The 20,273-nt window shown below is 44.4% G+C and overlaps 1 protein-coding gene across 6 annotated transcripts in view; it reads left to right on the top strand.

Moving 5' to 3' along the window:
• The window catches only part of MAMLD1 (mastermind like domain containing 1), a 120,050-nt gene that overhangs the window by 52,286 nt on the left and 47,491 nt on the right, over positions 1 to 20,273 (top strand). For 5 of the 6 annotated variants that reach the window (XM_011383598.2, XM_023525117.1, XM_023525121.1 and 2 more), the window contains one exon: positions 6,541 to 6,699. The exons of the other annotated variant lie outside the window; for it this stretch is intronic. In XM_011383598.2, the coding sequence (XP_011381900.1) occupies positions 6,604 to 6,699 (96 nt within the window). In that variant the 5' untranslated portion in view covers positions 6,541 to 6,603. Of the gene's footprint in view, positions 1 to 6,540; positions 6,700 to 20,273 lie in introns of those variants that run through there. 6 annotated transcript variants of the gene reach the window in all.

The following is a 20,273-nucleotide window of genomic DNA, read 5'->3' as shown; positions in this document are numbered from 1 at the left end:
TAATTCTTCTCATAAATTGCTAATTCTTTGTTAAGGATTTTTGTGTTCTTATCCGTGAGAAATGTTAGTCTATAGTTTTCTTATTTTCTAGTCTTGCTTTGCTGCCAGAGTAACAGTGAGTTGGGAAGTGTCCCTTCCTCTTCTGTTTTCTAAATAGATTATGTAGTATTGGTGCTAATTCTGCTTTAAACAATCTGTATAATTCTCTAATGAGATCATCTGACCTTGGAGTTTTCATTGTCTGGATTTTTTTTAAATTAAGAATTTAATTTTTTAAATAATTACAAGGCTAATTAGATTATTTCATTGGCTGAGTTTTGGTAATTCAAGATTTTAGAATAATTGATCCATTTAATCTAATTTACAAATTTATGTGTGTAGAGTTATTTGTAGTATTCTCTTTTTATCCTTTATATGTCTAAAAGGTCAGTGGTAATATCCCCCTTTTCATTCCAATATTGGTAATTTGTGTATTTTCCCCTTTTTTCCCTTTGTGAGTTCTTGCTAGAGGCTTGGCTTGTTGATTTTATTATTTTGTCAGAGACTAACTTCTTCCAATTGGCTTTCACTTTTTTTTTTTTTTTGGTTTTCAATATTACTTTAATAACAATATCTATTTTTTTATATTCCCTTCTGTTTGCTTTGGATTTATTTTGCTCTTTTTCTTGGATTCTCAGGTGGAAACTTACATTATTGATTTTAGATTTTTACTTATGTCTATTGTAAGCATTTAGTACTATAAATTTCCCTCTCAGCACAGCTTTACATGTGTTCTACAAATTTTGATATATCGCATTTTCATTCAGTTCAGTGTTGTTTTTTTTTTTTAATTTATTTTTCAATTACAGTTGACATACATTATATTAGTTTCAGGTGTAAACACAGTGACTGGACAGTTACATACTTTATAAAGTGATCAGCACAATAAGTCTAGTTCATTGTATTTTTTAAAATTTCTCTTGAGACTTCTTTGACTCATGAAGTTTTTTAAAATGTGATGTTTAGTTTTCAAGTGTTTGGAGATTTTCTTCTTGCCTTTTTGTTATTGTTTTCTAATTTGATTCCATTACAGTCAGAGAAAACACCATGTATCATTTCAATTTTAAAAAATATGTCAATTGTTTTATAGTCTAGACCATGTCTATCTTGGTATATATTCCTTGGGTGCTTGAAAATAATGTAATTTTTACCGGTTTATTTTTTTGGTGATTGTTCAATAAATGTCGATCAGATCCTGTTAGATGATGGTGTTGAGTTCCTCTATATCTTGTTAATTTTCTGTCTTTCGATTGTTGAGAGAGGATGTTGAAGTCTCCACCAAAAAAAGGAATGGAATTTTTCTATTTCTCCTTTCAGTACTTTTATTTTTTGCTTCATATATCATGTAGCTCTGTTGTTTGGTGCATGCACATTTAGGATTAGTATGTCTTCTTGATATATTGGCCCTTTTACCATTATGTAATATCTCTCTCTGTAATTTTCTTTGTTCTGAAGTTTATTTTATCTGATATTACTAGAGCTACTGCTGCTACACTTTTTTTTATTAACATTTGCATGATATATATGTTTCCATCCTTTTACTTTCAACCTGTTCTTATCATATGTGAGTTGAGCATCTTGCAGATAGCATATAGTTGAGTCATGTTTTATTATGCACTTGGCCAATCTCTGTGTTTTAATTGGTATAGTAGATGATTTTCAGTTAATGTACTTCTCGATATGTTAGTGCTTGGTTCTGCCAACTTATTTTTATTTTGTTTTGTTCTCTGTTTTTCTCTGTTTTCTTTTTCCTGACTTCCTGTGGGTTACATGAACATTTCTTAGAATTCCATTTGATGATTCAGGTATAGTATTTTTGCATGTACCTTTTAGTGTAGCATTTTTAGTGGTTGCTCTAGGTATTATATCATGTATATGTAATTTATAACAGTCTACCGGTTTTAACATGTTAACCATTTCCAGTGAAGTACAGACACCTTTCCTATCTTTCTAATCCTTCACCCTACTCTGTTTATAATGTAATTGTGTTACATATTTATTTTTATACATTTAGAACCACATGTTGGTGCTTCAAGTATCAAAGATAATTTACAAATCTTGAAAGAAGGAAAGTCTATTATATTTACTCATACTTTTTCTTTCCATTGTTCTTTCCTCTTTTGTAATGTCCAAAATTCTTTCTTTCATCATTTGCTTTTTGTTTAGAGAACTTCCTTTCGTCATTCTCTTAGATGAGGTCTGTTGTTAACAAATCCTCTTAGTTTTCCATCATCTGAGAATTTCTTGAATCCCCTTCCATACCTGAAGCCTATTTTCACTGCATATAGGATTCTGGTTTGACAGTTCTGGTATTTCAGCACTGATTTAGGTCTTCTGTTTTAGCTGACTTCTTCTGACAATGCTCCAGCAGAGAAGGGGGGCACCATCTAATTTCTGCCATGTTGGTATAGCAGTCCATGTTCTTCACTTAGCCTTCATTTACACCAGGGGGATTTGGGCTCCTCATTACTGCTGAGCAGTGGTGATAGTTCCAGCTCCCCACTAGGCTTCTATTGAGGCCTCCCTGGCTGGGATGGGTAGGAGGGCCTCATTTTCCCATGTAATCTACACTGACATTGGTAGAGATGGGATGTGGATTCATTCTCTGAGTCTCTACTAGGCTTACTCTGACACTACCTTAGTGGGGACAGGGAGAGACAAATCATTACTGCCAGGCCAGGTAGGATCAAGGCCCCTCACTTGGCCTTTGCTGATGGGACTGGGTGGAATCACACTTTTTTTTCCTGTGGTGTTGGTGTTTAGCTGAATTACAATAGTTTTTGCATAAAAGTTATCTGTCTTGGTAGGCCATCTTTTCCCTGGTCCTTGGTCTAAAGAGATCAGGCTTTTGTTGGGGCCCTTTTGTGCCCATTGGCATTTTGGGTTGCAGGCTTCTTCAGATCCACATCTGCGTTCTATGAGGCAAAAGAAAACCCAGGGTGTTCCTCAGATCATAAGTTTCCTATCTGGTCTACCTTTTTCTCCCCAACATTCAGGGTCTTCTTTTTTTTAAAGTAATTTTTTATTTTTTCAATTACAGTTGACATGCAGTATTATATTAGTTGCATATGTGCAACATAGCGATTAGATATTACTATACCTTACAAAGTGATTCCTGATAAATCTAGTACCCATCTAACACTATACATAGTTATTACAATATTATTGATTATATTCCCTATGCTGTACTTCACATCCCCATAACTATTTTCTAACAGGCAATTTGTACTTCTTAATCCCTTCTTTTCCACTCTCTCCCCCAAAACTCCTCCTTCAAAATGTTCTCTGAATCTATGAGTTTGTTCCTGTTTTCTTTGTTTATTTTGTTTTTTAGAGTCTACATATAAGTGAAATCATATGGTATTTATGCTTCTCTTTCTCACTTATTTCACTTAGCATAACACCCTGTAGGTCCATCCATGTTGTTGCACATGGCAAGATTTCATTTTTTTTTTCACGGCTGAGTAATATTCCACTGTATATGTGTACCACCTCTTCTTTACCCATTCATCCATTGATGGACACTCAGGTTGCCCTCACATCTTGGCTATTGTAAGTAATGCTGCAGTTAACATATGGATGCATATGTCTTTTCAAGTTAGTGTTTTGGGTTTCTTTGGAAAAAATACCCAGAAGTGGGATGACTGGGTCCTTCTGTGTCTTTTGTTATAACCTTTGTTTTAAAGTCCATTTTTTCTGGTATAAGTCTTGCTACCCCAGCTTTTTTGTTTGTTTGTTTTCATTTTTATGAAATATTTTTTCTATCCATTTACTTTTAGTCTGTGTGTGTCTTTAGATCCGAGGTGAGTTTCTCATAGGCAGCATAGGTAAGGGTCTTGTTTTCTTATCCATTCAGCCACAATGTCTTTTGATTGGAACATTTAATCCTTTTACATTTAAAGCAATTGTTGATAGATATATAGTTATTGCCAGTTTATTATTCATATTCTAATGTTTTTCTTCTTCTTAAAGAAGACCCTCCAACATTTCCTATAATACTGGCTTGGTGGTGATGAACTTCTTTAGCTTTTTCTTGTCTTAGGAGGCTCTTTATCTGTCCTTTGATTCTAAATGACAGCTTTGCTGGGTAGAGTAATCTTGGTTGTAGGTCCTTGCTTTTCATCACTTTGAATATTTCCTGCCAATCTCTTCTGGCCTGCAAAGTTTCTGTTGAGTAATCAGCTGTGGAATCCTGAGGCTCAGTCTCCCTGGTCACCTGAATTGGGTACTCCAAGTGTGCCCCTTTTGTGGGTTGTGTGTGACCTCCTGTTGTACTTGAGTCTTGATTGCTTTTTGCAGTGTGAGGGATTGACCTTCAGGCTGATTGACTGTGAGGACTGGCCATGACTACTGTGGAGGAGCTGTTGTGCAGGGGCTGACTCTATGGAGCAGGATTTGCTTTATCAGGGCTCTGCTGCCTACCCAGTCTGCCCTTTGGATGTTTCATTTGTGGAAGTGATTGGGTAGTGCTGTGGTCTGAAGCTGGCCACCGGGTGTGTTCGTTCTGGGGCCTCTTAGGAGGGGCTCTGATGCAGACCAAGATCAGTCACTGCCTATGTCCTGCCCAGAGACACTTGGCATAAGCTACAAAGTGGTCTGCAGATGGTTGCCACTTGTGCTGGCCTTGGAGGTGTCTGGGAGAAGCTAAGCTGTGAACTGATGCCAGCTGCCAGTACTTCCGGGCTTGGGGCTGCTTTGCAAGTGGTATAGGACACGCTGTGGACAGATGCTGCTTGTTTGGCATTTGCAAACCTTTGAGAGACTTTAGGAAATTCTGCAGCGTGAGGCAAGATAGGCTGTTTGTATGGAAAAGTCACTGAGAGTCGCTTGGGCGGACCCACAGGTTGGCTGGGGCGCGGTCTTGGAATTACCAAGTCAAGGTGATTGATATTAGCTAGGTTGATGGAGACTCAGATATGGTACCCACTTGAGCATGTGGGCTAGATGAGGGGAGGGCTTAACAGAGGAACAATGCCTTCCACCAGCACGTCTGTCTGGGAGAATGCTGCCCCTCCAGCCCTCGCCCTGAAGCCAGACAATTCAGTTCCTCTCTGTGTGTCCCTGGCGCTTTTTGAGCTGCTGCCCCAGTGCTGTTGCTTAGAGCAAGTGAGTCCATCAGTGAGTAAGTCCACACGTGGGCTCTTTGAGTGGAACACCTGGCACTCCAGCCACCCTCAATCTCATTTATCTACAATGTCTACTGGTTTTCACAGACAGAAGTTATAGAGACTTCTCTCCCTGTCACTGGAACTCTGGGCTGGGGAGCCCGGTGTGGGGCTGGGATCCCCTTGCTCCTCCAGGGTGACTTTCAGAAAAGAGATATCACTCCCAATTTTTAACCTCCACACATGGGTGCGGGACCAGCACATTCTGCATCTCAGCCCCTCCTACTAGTCTCAAGGTGTCTTTTTCTGTATTTCTTTAGTTATAGGACTTCTGTTCAGGTAGCCTTCAGGCAATGCTCAATGATGGTTGCTCTGTAGTCTACTTGTAATTTTGATGTGGTCTGGGAGGAGACCAGCACAGTGTTTACCTATTCCGCCATCTTGATCGGTATCCCAGGGTGTTCTTATGTTTGTTTTGTATATAATGTCTTGAAGTTTTAGTTGTAATCAGTGGGAGAATGGGAAAAATACTCCATTTTTCCAAAGGTGGAAGTCTGGATGTTGAAATTTTAGAGTCTGAATTCTGTATTGCCAAGGAGATTTAGGGGCAGGAGAGTTTCCCTCATATGCGAATGCCTCAGCAAAGCTCTTATTTCATGTATATAGCATGAAAAACAAATAAATGGAAAAAAAAAACAGTTTTACCTGAGTTTGCACATGTCTGTTCATCTGTCATGGAGGGCACATATTGGGGTGGCCATGATCACAGACTGATTGGTTAGATTTTTGTAAACCAGTTCATTAGAGTTTCATGAGCCCCTTCTGACATCCATTGCTTCCTTCCGCTGACTGTCAGGTTATGAACTGTTAGCTCACTTGGCTGGGTACAGGAGTGAGAGTTGCACCTTCTATGGGCCATAAGGCTTACTCTAGTAGAGCTGAACGGGCTGCTCGTAAGCCATCACCTGATCCAACCACCATGGTTTTCATATAAGAAAGCTGTGTCAAGAACAGAAGAGCCATTCCCCAGCTCTCACTGCCTACCATACAAAAGCAAAGCCAGACCCAGTACCCATATTCCCTGCCTTTAAACCTAGTGTGATTTTAATTATATCAGGCTGTTTCTCCACCCATCCCTAAAGTCTCCAGTTAACTTTGCCCAGCCCCGTGGCCACCACCTGCCATCTCATCCCATCCACCTGCCTCACAGAAGTGCCCCTCATCTCTGCGGGAGAGAAGGGCTCAACGAGGGTGGTGGGGTGGTGAGAGAGAAAAGAAAACGAATGTGGCTGGCTCCGCCCAAACCTGTTCTCAGAGTGGAAGTTTGTGATTCACGCGGTCAATGGTCTGTCTCATCTTCGTATCTGAAAGACAGTGTACTTTTTGTCTCCCTAAGCCCTGTGTCTAGGTCGTTTGGGAAACACCTTGGAGAGTCGAGAATAAAATTGCAGGTCAAACAATGGATGACTGGAAAAATCGGCTTGTAATCAACAGCATGCTTCCCCATTTCGCCATGGTGGGAAATCGTCAGGAGCCCAGAAAGCTCCAGGAATCGGTCAGACAATGGGCTATTGGGGGGAGGGGGGTGTTGAATGCTTCTAATCTTAAACTTGAACGTAAGATGTATTATTGAAATTCTGTGTGCAGACTTAATGGCAGGGAACCAACCCCAAATGTAAGGAATTGGAATCTGACCTAGAAAAGATCTAGGAGGTGAGTGACCTTGCCCCTTGTGAATTTCTGGAAGAGCAGGAAATACAGTCCAAGGCTCCATCTGGATTCTCAGTCCAGTGATCTCCACACTGCTCCCCTTTAACTAGAAAGGGAGGAAGGGCGAGAAGGAAGACAAGCCTACTTTTTCCCTTAATAGAAACCGGGAATGTGGGAATGACAGGCACTAGATGTATTGCATTAACTTCCTGGTACCACTGAGAACAGGAAGCCAGTGAGTAAGGCACAGAAAGAGATTCCCATTCAGCTCTCTGGCCCTAATGTCCTTTTAAAAGCCCATTTGACCAATTTCTACTTTCCTCCCATGGAACTCAGACATCATCCACGTGCCTGAAACTCAGGGTTAAGGATTCCAGTGGTAGTTCTAGGAGCCAAGATGACAGAAGGGACCATGAGAGCCATTGGTTAGTTTAATTTGACAATAACAGCCTGCAACATCACCAGGCTACTAAGATTAGTTCGGTTGGTAGGAGTTGCAGCAAACACAATGGCTGTTATCTCAGTGTATTAGTCCACAGACCTAATCTCTGAAATTAATAGAGCAGAGAGGAAATGGCTCTTATAGAGCCGTGGGTCTGCTTCCTTCCTGTTCAGAGAACTGGGAGCTCAGGGCTCTGAGGTAATGTCATTTCACATAACTAGAGGGCCTGCTTCGTCCGATCCCAAGGACAAACCACTTTCAGTAAGTCAGTGTTCTATTTAGTCTAGGATTCACTGTGTGCACGGGGGTGGGGGAGGTTGTTGAAGTCTTGCTTCTCTTTTTTTTTTTTTCCTCATTGTCTTCCACCAACAATGTATTGAGAATGTAGTATCAAATTGTCTATCTAGGCATTTACAAAACTTGGTTACTAGAGTTGCAGCTCTCACAGAGGTGGCGTTCAGATGGGATGTCCGAGATGGAGCAATCACTTGGCCAGCAGCCTGTCCTCCAGATTGCCGGTTCTTCAGTCAGGCACTGCCTAGAAGGCAGTCTCTAATCTCTATCCTAACTGCCATTTTATGTCTTGCTCTTTCGTGGTGAGCAACCGAGTCAGTGAAGGAAAATCTCTTGGTAATGCATCCAGAGCCCATGACCAGTTTCAGTGTGACTTTCAGTTTCTCCTTTGTGTCACGCTTGTTTCTTTCCCAGGAAAAAAGAATGGGTGGGTTGTACTTGCAGGGGTCGTCATCTTCTCAGGTGCCCCACCAATACCCTTTAAAAAAATATGACTAGCAAGTAACTGCTTTGGTTTTGATCAGAGTAGACCTCAATGCCAGAAAGGTTTTACTTAGATGGATCCTTAGAGTAGCCATCTGCACCCTCACTCTGAAGTTGCCATTGCTCACGCTATTTCTAGGCTTGGCTTTTGTGTGCAAATGGCCTTTAGAGCCCTTTCTAAGGCTTGCCAAAATTCACCTGCATTGCTTTAGAGTCTTGGACTCTAAAGTCACACCTTGGACTTGATCAAAATCGACTCTTCTCCCACTTCCGTGGCACACCTTGTTCTTTGCCCTTGGCTCTGAGTGACCTGTTTCTGAAACTCTAAGCTATCCTAAAAGACCCAGGATTTGCCCCAGTTGAGGGGGATCCAAAAATATGTTTCACGTTCCAAAAGCAAGTTCTTCACAGTACGAACCAAATTTGTCTTGGAAGATACATGTGGTCTCTGACGGGGATGACAGTGAGGGTGCCTACTCTTTTGGCCGGGCATAATAGGAATATGTGGAGCCTGGGCAGGCCAGACACTGCTGCTATCATCAGCTGGTAGCCAGGGCGACTCGTGGTTTGAGCATAGCTGAACATTCGTGGCTAGTCGATCTCTGCAGCCTCAGGAAGATGCTGGTGCTCACACAGAGCTCTGCTGCCCACACTGAGGATCTCGGCAGCCCAGGTGTTTGCCAACTGAGGGACAGAGATGAGCAGATGAAAATCAAATGGCCTTTCGGTTCACAATGAAGCCTGCTGTCCAAACAAGTTATTGCAGGGTCCAGAATGTTAGCAGCAGCAGGAGGTCCCTTTACAGAAGCTAGGCTTACAGTTCCAGGGTGTGGCCTGAACCAGATTTCAGCTGTTTCTGTTGCTTGCTTTCCCTCCGACGCCTCCTAAAATCCAGGGATTACAACCTGCACCCCAGTCCCAGGAAACCGTGTGCATCTAGAAGCACATCCCTTGCATACCACACTCCTCCATCCTGAAAACATCCTCAACATGGAGATCTGATTCAGACATTCAACTTACCTGGTTCTCTTGTCCCTTCTCAAAAAAACAAACTAACAACAACAACAACAACAACAACAAACATTTTAACTCAAGGTCTCTTAATAAAATTCTGTCAGTCTCAAAGGAGAGCTCTCGTAAATATCCCTGGGATTTCCATGTGAATAATTTATAGCCCTCATACAGGAAAATGTCCATCTGATGTGACAGTTGGTCTTGGCCTCAGACCAGGGTTCAAGACACCTGGATTCTAGTCTTGTTTCTGCTCCTAACTACCTATGTCCATCCTTTGCCCTCCCTGAGGACAAAGGTCAAATGAACCAGGAATAAAGATAGCCACCTTTAATTGAGCATTGACTGGGTGTCGGGCACTTGCTAAACATGTTGGGGGCATTATCTCCTATAATCCTTGGCATAATCTTGAGATGAAGAGGGTAGCTCCAGGAAACTAAGGCTCAGAGAGGTTAAGCAATTTGGCCAAACTCACTGAGCTAAGAAGTGGCAGAGCTCAGAGCCTCCTCTCGTCACCACTGTATTCTGCTACCTCTTAGATCTAAAACATGTCGAAAATCACAAAGCGCTGAGCACAGATCAGGCAGGAGTAGTCACAAGAAATCTCGGTAATGCAAGTATCTTTTCAGCATTTGTTCATTCATTCAGGAGCATGATTGCTTAATGACTCTTGTGATTGGGAGAACAGCAAAATTTTACCTTTTGAACATTTGGGCATCTGCCCAAGGTTAATAAGGCATCCAGCCTGTGCAGTTAGTGTATGGAGTTTTAACAGGAGGCAGAAGGCAGAATGTTTGGTCCTTCTCTTTGAAGTTAAGATCTCTATTTCTTCTCCAGATTAGTGGGTATGTTGATTACTAGTGTGAGACTCTCTATAGCATCAGCACTCCAGATGGGAGTGCTCCAGAGCCTACGTGGAATTGGAACTCAATGTGTACGTCACATGTTGTCTCTGTCTCAGTCAACACCCCACCACAAGTTGCAAAGATTCCCCAGCTCTGAGCAGCCACCTATTCTGTTCACAAGGCAGTGCCAGATAAAATGGGGGTGCTGAGGGCATTAGACAGACAGTTGGAGGAGGAAGGAAATACTGTGCTCATTGCTCATTTTCTGTATCTCATCATTTAATGACAATAAATGGCTCATTCTATAGGTTACAGTGAGTTGGCATGTCCAACATTCTTTCTGAGATTCTCAACCATTGTCCCTCTTGATGGATGAGGACACTAAGGTCTGAGAAATCCAGTGACTTACAGAAAGGTGCCCATCGAGAAGGTGGGGAACTATGTCAAGGGTCCTCATTTGAGTGCTCCCTAGTGCAGCCTGCTTTCTACTCACAGTATGACCGAAACCAGCTCCTCATCCCTTCTTCTCACCTCTAAATGCAAGTGGGGCTAAGGAAGCCTGGGGAGACCTGAGCGTAACAGGGAACGTGGAGACTTTGATCGCTACAAAAATCCTGGCCTCGTTCTAGATGGCCTCTTCTTCAGACTGGCAACCTTTGAAATAGATCTGTTCACCTCCTGCTGGCTGTGTGATCAGGATTAGGGTTTGTATCTCTCATCCTTGGAGGTACATGCTTTTCTTTGTAAACAGAGCACGGGACTCTCAGTAAGGAGACCTTGAGTTTGATCCCAGGGCTGTAACTAGCGCTTCATGAGACCTTCAACAAATACCTTTCCTCTCGAGACCACATTTCCAGGGTCCCTCCTATGTGTCCAGCCCTGGGCTGGACCTTGGGCTATAGCAGCAGTTCACAGTCAAGGAGCAAACGATTTCCAGACCTCTACTGGTAAGAATTCTGTCTTGTTCCGTAGTTCTCCTTGTCTTATGCTGTAACTGGGAGGAGATGGTGGTTGATGGCTCACTCATGTCAGCTGCTTTGTATGCATTAATTAGCTCATTTGCTCCTGTGGTGTGGGGATTCACATTTCCACTTCACCAGTGAGAAAACTGAAGGTCCAAGAGTATAGAGACTTTCCCAGTGTTACAGAGTCAGTAGGCAGGAAATTCAGACTGCGAAGGCAGGCACCCTGACTCCAAAGTGCTTCCCTCTCTGCTGCTTCCCATTCCTAGCTTAGGAGCTCAGATAGTTAGGCCTTCTGCAGGCCAGTGTGACTCTTAGGGACAAAACAAGAGTCCCAGGTTGCCTGGAGATTTTATTCCAGTGGCAGAGATAGCCCACAAATAGAGAAAGTGTGGAAGCATCTTTACTTCATCCTGGTGGCTCCCTGGAACCTTCTGGCCAGAATCGTCCACTATCCAGCCTGTGAGCAGTGAGCCAGGCTAATTAAAAACCCCACAGGAAGATCAGAACAGCCAGCCGGGACCTGAGCTGAATTGTCTAAACAGCCATGGAAGCCCGGAGAAGAAGCCCAGTGTCCCCTGCTCCATTCAGGCTATGGGCATGTTTTGCAGGTTCAGGTCTGGCTCAGGAGGCGGGAGCTATGTGTGTGGCCCCACTTCCAGGAACAAGGTGGTCCAGGAATCAGATCATCGCGGAGGCAGCTGTCCCTGACACTGAGATCTTGCATGAGTTTTGGGTTTCAGTCTCCGCATCAGTAAAATGGGGTTAATAATCTGCCCTCTGCCCACGTCAGGGTTTCTGGATGACGATGAACAAGATGTGGATATGAACGTGGTATAAACCACACAGGATTTAACTTCTGTTAGCACTTTTTTTTTTTAATCATGAGAGATTGGCACTGGCTCAGAAGGGCTATGGGAAACGTGTGTCCTTGGAGCTCAGGTAGAAACACGCAGGACCCCCCTGAGGATATCTCAGTCTCATCAACAACCCCACTGCACTGAGGAGAGCTGGATTTATGGTGTAGCTCTGAGCATTCTGGGTCAAGGCCTGCAGTGCGTATGCGCCTTTCTATTTTGGGGATCCTCCCCATGGAGCACGCAGCTGTTCGCTCCCTTTGCTCCCTCCTCCTCTTCCTGCAGCAAGGGTCCTTTCCTGCTCCAAACACCCAACCGGGGCGGGCCTTCAGACGGATCTCTTCCGCCAGGGCTGAGGGCTGCACCATACCGCTGGGCTCTGCATCTGGGTTCTGTCTGGATAGCCCAGTTCAGCAAACCGGTGACCTGAAAATTGCAGTCTGTTTGAAGGAGAGGATGCTGGTAGGGGGAGTTCTATTTGGCAGCTGGCTTCTGCTGGCATCTGGGAGCTTGGTACTGCTTATTTCTGGACTTCTAGGAGCCCACGCTGGCCTTGTCTGCATTTCTGCCTGGCTCCTGCTCCCAGCTTTCTTGACATTAGGCCCAAGGTGACAGGTGTTTGGAGCTTGAGCTCCTTGGGGAAGAGAGCAGACCCCAGGTTGGAGCTGCAGGAGAGCCCAGCTGAACTAAGGCTCGATTACCATCCCCTATAGGGTATGTGCAAACCAGGGGGCTGGCCCTGGGGATGGGGGCCTGGGACTCCCTAAACTCTAGGTTGGCCTGCGGCAACCGAGGCCTCTTGCTTTTACTGAAAATCCCCAGCTGGAGAGCTCAATGTTACTTGCTTGCAGACATGTATTTGGGTCATATGCTGCCCCTGGGGTGCTGAGTTCAATGAACTTGGGGTGAGGGGAAGCATGTGTTTCTAAGTTTTGGGCTACAGATTTTGACTTCTGTGGTCGATATAGAGTAATTTGCCCAAACCCTCCCTCCTTCCCTTTTGCCTTTCCTTCTCCTCCCCTTCCTTCCTGCCTCTCCATTCTCCTCCTCATTTCCTACCTCCCCTCTCACCAGATCTTTAATCCCAAAGGACCAAAGTAAGAAAGGCAGGCGGGAGCCACAGGCAGCTGGACTTAACTACTGGAGGCCCAGACCCAAGGCCCAGGCATAGCTGCTGCTACTACTACCTCCCTCTCCCCTGCCCCTCCACACAAACTTGCCTTTGTCTGTCTCCCTCTAGTGCTGTTCAGTTCGGTCACTCTCCTGACTTCTCACCCAGAGCTTTTTCATTCAGTTGCTTCCCAAGTCTGTCAGCTCTGTGACTGTGAGATCTCTTGCTCATATGCCCCCTAACTCGTGGCTCGGTACCTGGCACAAAGTAAATACTCAGTAAGCAATGGCTGCTGTTCCTCTTGGCCAGAAATCATCCCAAGCCACCTCCTTTGTTGAACCTAAGAGGCCAAGAACACACAAAGGAGAAGGGGCGTGCACAAGGTCATTGGGCCAGTTAGTAAATTCATTATAGCTTCTTCTGAAAAGAGGTTGTCTCTTGGCCTTGTGCTAGATACGGGAAAGGAACAAGATAATTTGCAGGAAACCTTTTGCTCCAATGGTTAATTCAAATCTGTAGATGCCAGCTGAGCCCTGTCACGAGGCTGGCTTCTCTAGGGGTATAGAGATGAGGAGGAAACAGCCCTGGTCTTCAGAGAGCTGCTATGTGGAGACGGAAATATACAGGCCTAACATGGTGGCCTTGACATTGACCAGAGCAGTAGGCTGGGAATAAAAGGGGTAGAAGGTGAGGCCGTACAACATGGGAATTGTTCAAGAGTATAGAAAGGCTGTATGAGCAAGGCAAATGGGCATTGTGGAGGAGGCAGTGTTCTCTCCTTTCACTGGAGCCTGCGGAGCACTCCACCAGCAGATGCTCAACGATAACTGTCTTTAGTGAAGGTGAAATGTGGCATTTGGGAGTGCTGTGGACCTTGCCCAGTTCAGAAGTGGTCACCTAACTTGGACCATGGTCAAAATCTTGAAACTTTTCTGTTCCAAAAATGTTACCTACCATTCTCTTGTGAATAGTAGGCCTACGCGGCCTCCCGCAGTGTGAGGAGGACAATTCGGAAATAATTATTTCCCTTGGGGAAGATGCTCAGCCTGTGCTCTATGTCAGTGATTGGCAAATTCTACCCCAGGAGCTAAATATGGCCCACAGCCTGTTTTGGTAAATAAAGTTTTATTAACATACAGCCACACTCAGTTGTTAACATATTGCATACTGCGGAGTGCAACAGAGGCCACGTGGCTTGCAAAGCATAAAATATTTACTACTGGGGCCTTTACCGAAAACATTTGCCATCCCTTGATCTAGGACACTGGGCTTTGCTTCATTTTTTCCAAGGCTGTAGTTTCCCCTAGTAAATGGGCACTGCCCTCTGTGCCGTTTGAGGAGAAATCACGGATCTTCACGCCTCCCCAAGGGTTCTGCTCCTTTCCTCTGCCAAAGCTGGCCTGACCCTTGCTCTGGATCCCATCCCTTCTCCAGTGTCCTTGCCTTGGTAACTGGTCTTCGTCCTTTCTGCAACATCCATTTCTCCCTCTCCCATCGGCATCCAGAGAGACCTTTCACAGATGGGTCAAGCCGATCATTCCTTTGCTTAACAACCTCCACCCAGTGGCTTCCCACTGCCAATAACCTACAATTCACCCCCCTCCCTATGGCCGGCAAAGCCCTGGGCGAGCTCACGGCTGCTTCCCAGGCTCGCTGTTCATCAAGCCCATTGGCCACCTGCCCTTCCCTGGAACACGCCAAGAGCTTTCCCCTTGGGCCTTCTCACTTCTGCCCTGTTGCCCAGAGCGTTCTGTTCCCAGTCTGTCTCCTGGCCTGTATTTAGATGTCTGCCTAAATGTCTCCTGTTCTGAAGAGCCACCTGGCCACTGTCACGTCACTATTTTTTCAGTCCTCTGAAGAATATTGCTCATACTCTGTTCTTGTTCTTGTTCACTTACTGTTTGTCCCACTGGAATTCTAGCTCCTTCTAAGTCTGGTTCACTACTTCCCTCCTTGGTGTATGCTCATTCTGGGGAGATTTCTGTGCTGGACTTACTAGATAGCCCTGCTTTGTATGGTTAGAAGCTTCATTTCCCTAGAGGACGAAAAACCCATTGCCACTGTCTCTAGTTGCCTCTGTTTCTAGAATAAGCTTCTAGGCACTGAAATTGTCTAGTGTTCGGGCTGCTTGTGTGACACCGTCAGAAAATCTGAACATTTTCTTGCCTCTTTTCCTTCTTCGAGTCAAGCCTTTGGTGTTTAGAACAATGAACCTGGTCGATATAAAATGCCTCCAGGAAGCCAGCCGCCAAACACCAACACCCAACATCTGCTTTCTGAATATATGGCTTCAAAGAGCTAAGTATACAGTAACTAACTGCTATCCATTCTATTTTTTAAAGCCACATGACATCTAAGGAACTTAGAAATGCCTTGCCCTTTCCTGTAGTTAAATCTGACATAAAATTACTTTATTGGAAGCATTTTAACAAACAAAAATCTCCCCTGTTTTCACCAGTAATTCAGCTTCAATTTCCAGGTGAGAAAAAGATAATTATGAGTGACTGCAAGGAGACAGTTTTGAGATTTATGTTAATAACACATTCAGGGTAAGTCTTATTCATCTGGCCCAGTCACTGGAGCTTCTTACAGAGAGGTGTAGAAAGAAGGAAATATCTTGTAGAAACACCCCCTGATCATCAGCGCCATCGCCGCAACCATCACCATGACAACCACCACCACTACCACCATCAACACCTCTACCACCACCATCACTGCCTTCACCACTACCACCCTCCTCTCAACCTCGAGCACCATTACTACCACTATCACTGCCACCATTACTTTCAACATCATGTAGACCGCCACCACCACCACCACCACATCACGACCACTGTCAACACACACACACATACGCACATGCACGCACGCACGCACGAAGCAGGGGAAATTTGTCAGGTTATGTGATGCGTTCCATGATGCAATCACAGACACTTTCTACGTATAGCGAAAGAAATGAGGATTTTTAGATTGTCGTTATTTTCAGTGTGTAACCTACTCCTGTTGCTGCGTGCTTTGGGGCTGTGGAATATCAGCATGTGTTTCTGGCCAAAATTAAATTAGGATTCATTATAAGAAACGCCAACGTCTCCAAGTGCGCACCTTAAAAAAAAAAAAAAGATAAGTTTAGATGACAGATCTTTCACTTCATAAAAGAATTTACTGAGGATTTCCTTTCAATGGCAAATTCTTGTTGCATTTTATTAGGATTTGGGTTACAAAAGTTAGCCTTGCACACAGCTGTTCAGGAGTGCAGCCAATGAATAGAGGCAGATCTGCCTTGAATGGCAAATGCTGCTGAGTAAACTACGTTAAAGGCTATTTTAGGACCACGAAGAATGTGTTTGCATTTTCAAGAGTGAAGAGAGAGAGAATATTTATTTGGTATGTATGTCATGCCAGGCACGGTGCTCACTTTACATCTCTAAGCTCATGTGATCTTTATAACAAATTTATGAAGTGGGCCTCACTCTCCTAATTTTGGTTGCACAGCATTGTGAACCTGCTGAATGCTACTGAATTGTACTCTTCCAAACGTTAATTTCATGCTCTGTAAATTTTACTTGAATTAGAAAAAGGGACTTAAATCATTTCACAATGTACGCATATATTAAATCATCACGTTCTACACGTTTTGAACAATCACATTGTACAACCTAAATATATACAATTTTTCTCAATCATGCCTCGTTGAAAGTGGGAAAAAAAGAGGACCCAGACCATGGGGTGGATCTCTGGACTGACCTGATGTTCCTTATGCATGTCCCCTCCCAGCCTCTATGTCTGTGGCAGCAGAGCTCAAACAGCCTGGCTCCAAAATCTACTAACTAGGGTGGGTGCATCTGCAAACAGTTAGAAGTTTTTAGAGCCAGGAGTTGGTGCTGTGTGGCTAAAATGTGCTTAATCTAGAAGCATGGCCTCCAGAATATGCACTGGACTAACCAGGTGTTTCTGGATTCTTCTTCCACGTACACAGTTGTCAGGATTCCCATGCAAACAAATTCCTTTCAAGGTCTAAAGCCTTTTGCCATTTTATTTAGCCTCATGTTTGGGGCACAAACAGATGCAAAGTCACTTGTGCCTAACCTTCATGAATCATCCTTCACGCCTTCCAAGGCCTGGTACCTAATTTTGTCCTTCGTATCTTACATTATCTTGCATAAAGAAGATTCCCCCCAAATTGTATAAACTTCAATCCCCATAAAACAGAAATGCGCACCTGGGTACAGGGGGAATAGTTGCTGAGCAATGAGCAACTCTTTTTCTCTTCACCCCATTTAAACTACTCAAATAGATGTCCTGGCGATGGGAAAGAGTGTCATTTTGGTCCTGACCCTGCCATTGCAACCCACTGGGGCCTTGCTGTAAGGCAAGATATTGCCGCCATGTTCATTAGTCACGAGCGTAAGTCTTAAAGATTTTCTGGATGGAAAGCCATGGCTACTCCACGTAGTGTGTGATTCCCACACAGCTGAAACTACCCCTTCTACCCTCTTCACATATAGAAATTCAGGTCTGCCCAGTGGCCTTGGCCGCCACCAATCTCAGATCTGTGGCGTCAAACCTCAACTCTGCCTCCACTTTTCTCCTTCCCTGAGTGATTTTGGGCTCATTAGCTTAATTCAGGTGAAACACAGATGACACTTATTCACCTGAGTCCTGCACAGACAAGGTCCTCTGAACTGGTAGAGTGTACTTGGCTTTGACCTTCAGCTTCTATTCCAGCCCCAAGGCAGCACCTGTTTCATCTGTAGGCTAGCTTTGCCAAATCCACTCAGCCATTTGAAAAGAACTCCATCTTTCTCTTCTCCCTCAAGATATCATCTTTATCCTACTAATGATGCTACATTGGAATGTGTTTGTAGGAGACTATCTCAGGGTTTCTTACTGTGAAAAGAGGTCAACCTGGGTGTCAGAGTCTGGCCCACGGGCACATCTCTTCCTGGCTTGTGGCCTCACCAGCCCTAACACGAGTGAGAGAGACCAGCCTCTAAGGGCCTGGCATTCTGACAGCTCAAGAGTGGTAGGTTAGGGCTCAAGGAAGGCTTATTCAATGATAGAATACTTCGTCTTCTCAGGGGATGGCGCAGTAGACGTTAAGAGGTCATTAAATCCATATGCATCTATAGGTTTAGGGCCATTCTTAGAGTTGCCAGTTCTTCCAACTGGTGCATCCACATTACACAATGGAAGGAGACAGTTCTAAAAAATCCCTCACCCAAGTCAGTTTGTTTCTGCATTTATTGGTACTACCACTCAGATAGCTCTGCTTGAAGCTTGTTGAAGCCACAAGTCCTCAGGTTGGGGTGGCTGAATGCTACATACAGTGTGAGAGAACTGAGAATGGTGAGTGGTAGAGAGCAGCAGGAGGTGAGATTTTAAAGCCACCGCTGGCTGTCAGATCAGTGCCGTCATAACTAGGCCACTCGCCTCCTGCCACCCCCACCTGATACCCCATTGTAGCGGATGTGTCCTTAATTGTCAAAGAGCAAGCTGAGGCCCACACAGAGGGCCCAAACACCCACTTTACGGAAGAATCAATTGTGGCTTTGGAAAGGGGGAGTGACTTGCTTACAGTCACAAAGCAAATGGAGGAGCTAGGACTTAAGTGCAAGTCTTCCAATATCTATTCCAGAGCTCCTTCCTCCACCCCACCTGGCTTCTGCCTGCGTGGGGTACTGAGCATGCAGCGTGCGGGCTCAGGGCAAGCCAGAGAGAGGCACCAAGAAATCCCCTACTCGTGGGTCAAGGTTCTTGCTCCAAACCACCTGTTAGCAGAGATTTGTTCCAAGACAAACTGACTCTTCTTGAAACCAGTCAGCATTCAGGATTCTCTGCCATTCCCAGCTACCCTGGGACTCTCCAGAGCTTCATGTCTTGCAATTCTAGAAATGCTGAAAATCCTGTTTGTTCTACGGAAAGGTCAGTTTCAGTTTGTGGGGACATTCTTCTGAAAAACAAACATGCAAATGATACATATACCCAAATATAGGCATTTATATTATACACATGTATACTCATCTGATCCTTTGTATATATTCAAGCATATTCTTTCTTTCCCCACCCCCATCCTCTTTCTCTTCCTGCAAACCCAATCCTGATGCATCATTGTCTTATCTCTTCTGGGGCCACCTCCACTGTGTCCCCCATAGTGCCTTCATTTCTTTCTTCTGAGCAAGTCTACTGAGGACTACCCTTGTCTCGGAGGGCTTGAAATCCAATCTAGTTGGCAAACATCAGTTTCTTGGAAACTCAAGGAGAACTCATAGGTACCTCGTAGGAACTGTACATATTTTTGCTGGCGTTTCATCAATGTTCATGTTAAACCTCTAGCTAAAGTGTCCAAAATTAAGTGTTTATAACAACCTGCCACACTTCTTTAGGAAGTGTACTATATATATGCTTTATTCTCTTTATGTCCATTTTATGAGCCTAGACTGTACTCTCATAATCTAGACCTTTTCCAAGAAATCTTTGTCCTTTTTACCATTCTGGACTGAAAATGTAGAAAAGGGGGAAATTGTCATATGTCATTGTTCAGAGAGAACCAGAAGTAATATTGACTTCAGAGCTGAACTTGGTCTCTATCAGAAGGGTTGCCTTTGTTTTCTCATTATTTAGGGGATGGGGAAGCCATCACATGATTTCAAATGCATTTTAATGAATGCTTATGAGGTCGTGGGGATCACATTGGTGGCTTTGTCTGCCGATTATGAAATGGGAGTCTTTAGGCATTCATGAATGGAAATAGTCATTCCTTTCTAAAAGATGCCAGGACACCAGCCCTCCCCCACCCTGCTCCCCCTCCACACACCAAAGGCAGGAGTTGTAAGGGCTCAGGCTGGGAATTAGGACACCTGAGGTCTAGTGTTATCATTATACCCTAACTAGATATGTGACCATAAGCGAATCACATCCCATTCTGTTTTGTATAAAAAGAGATTGAGATGTGCTCTCTAGAAATCCTGCCAGTGGCTACTGATTCACTTATTGTGAAAAAAAAAATCTCACAGTGAGTGGGCAGGATCATGGCCTGAAGGAGGTAGAGGCTGGCTGGTAGCTGGGACCAATAGCTTACTATTGGAGTCCACAGAGACTGGAAAACAGCACATGTGTGAAGCTGTAAATTTCGTTCAGAAGGGTCTAGAACCTTGTTTGGGGACTTGTTGCCCCTCCCCCCCAATGCTAAGTTGAGAGGGGAAGTCATTCGGAGTGGGAAGCTATCTGCTGCATTTGATCTAAAAGGTTTGGCTATGGAGTCAGTCAACACCCATCCCAGGTAGGCTGACCTCTACCTAGCACCCACTGGCCCAGGTGACTCGGCAAAGGTGCCAGCGTGCACTGGGCATGGAGGAAAGCTCAGCTGGCTTCTAGCAATTGAGATGAGTAAGAAATCATGGGACTGCACAAGGGG

Source organism: Pteropus vampyrus, unplaced genomic scaffold, assembly GCF_000151845.1.
Source record: "Pteropus vampyrus isolate Shadow unplaced genomic scaffold, Pvam_2.0 Scaffold529, whole genome shotgun sequence".
NCBI classification, from domain to species: Eukaryota; Metazoa; Chordata; class Mammalia; order Chiroptera; family Pteropodidae; genus Pteropus; species Pteropus vampyrus.
This window is presented reverse-complemented; position numbering and strand designations above follow the sequence as displayed.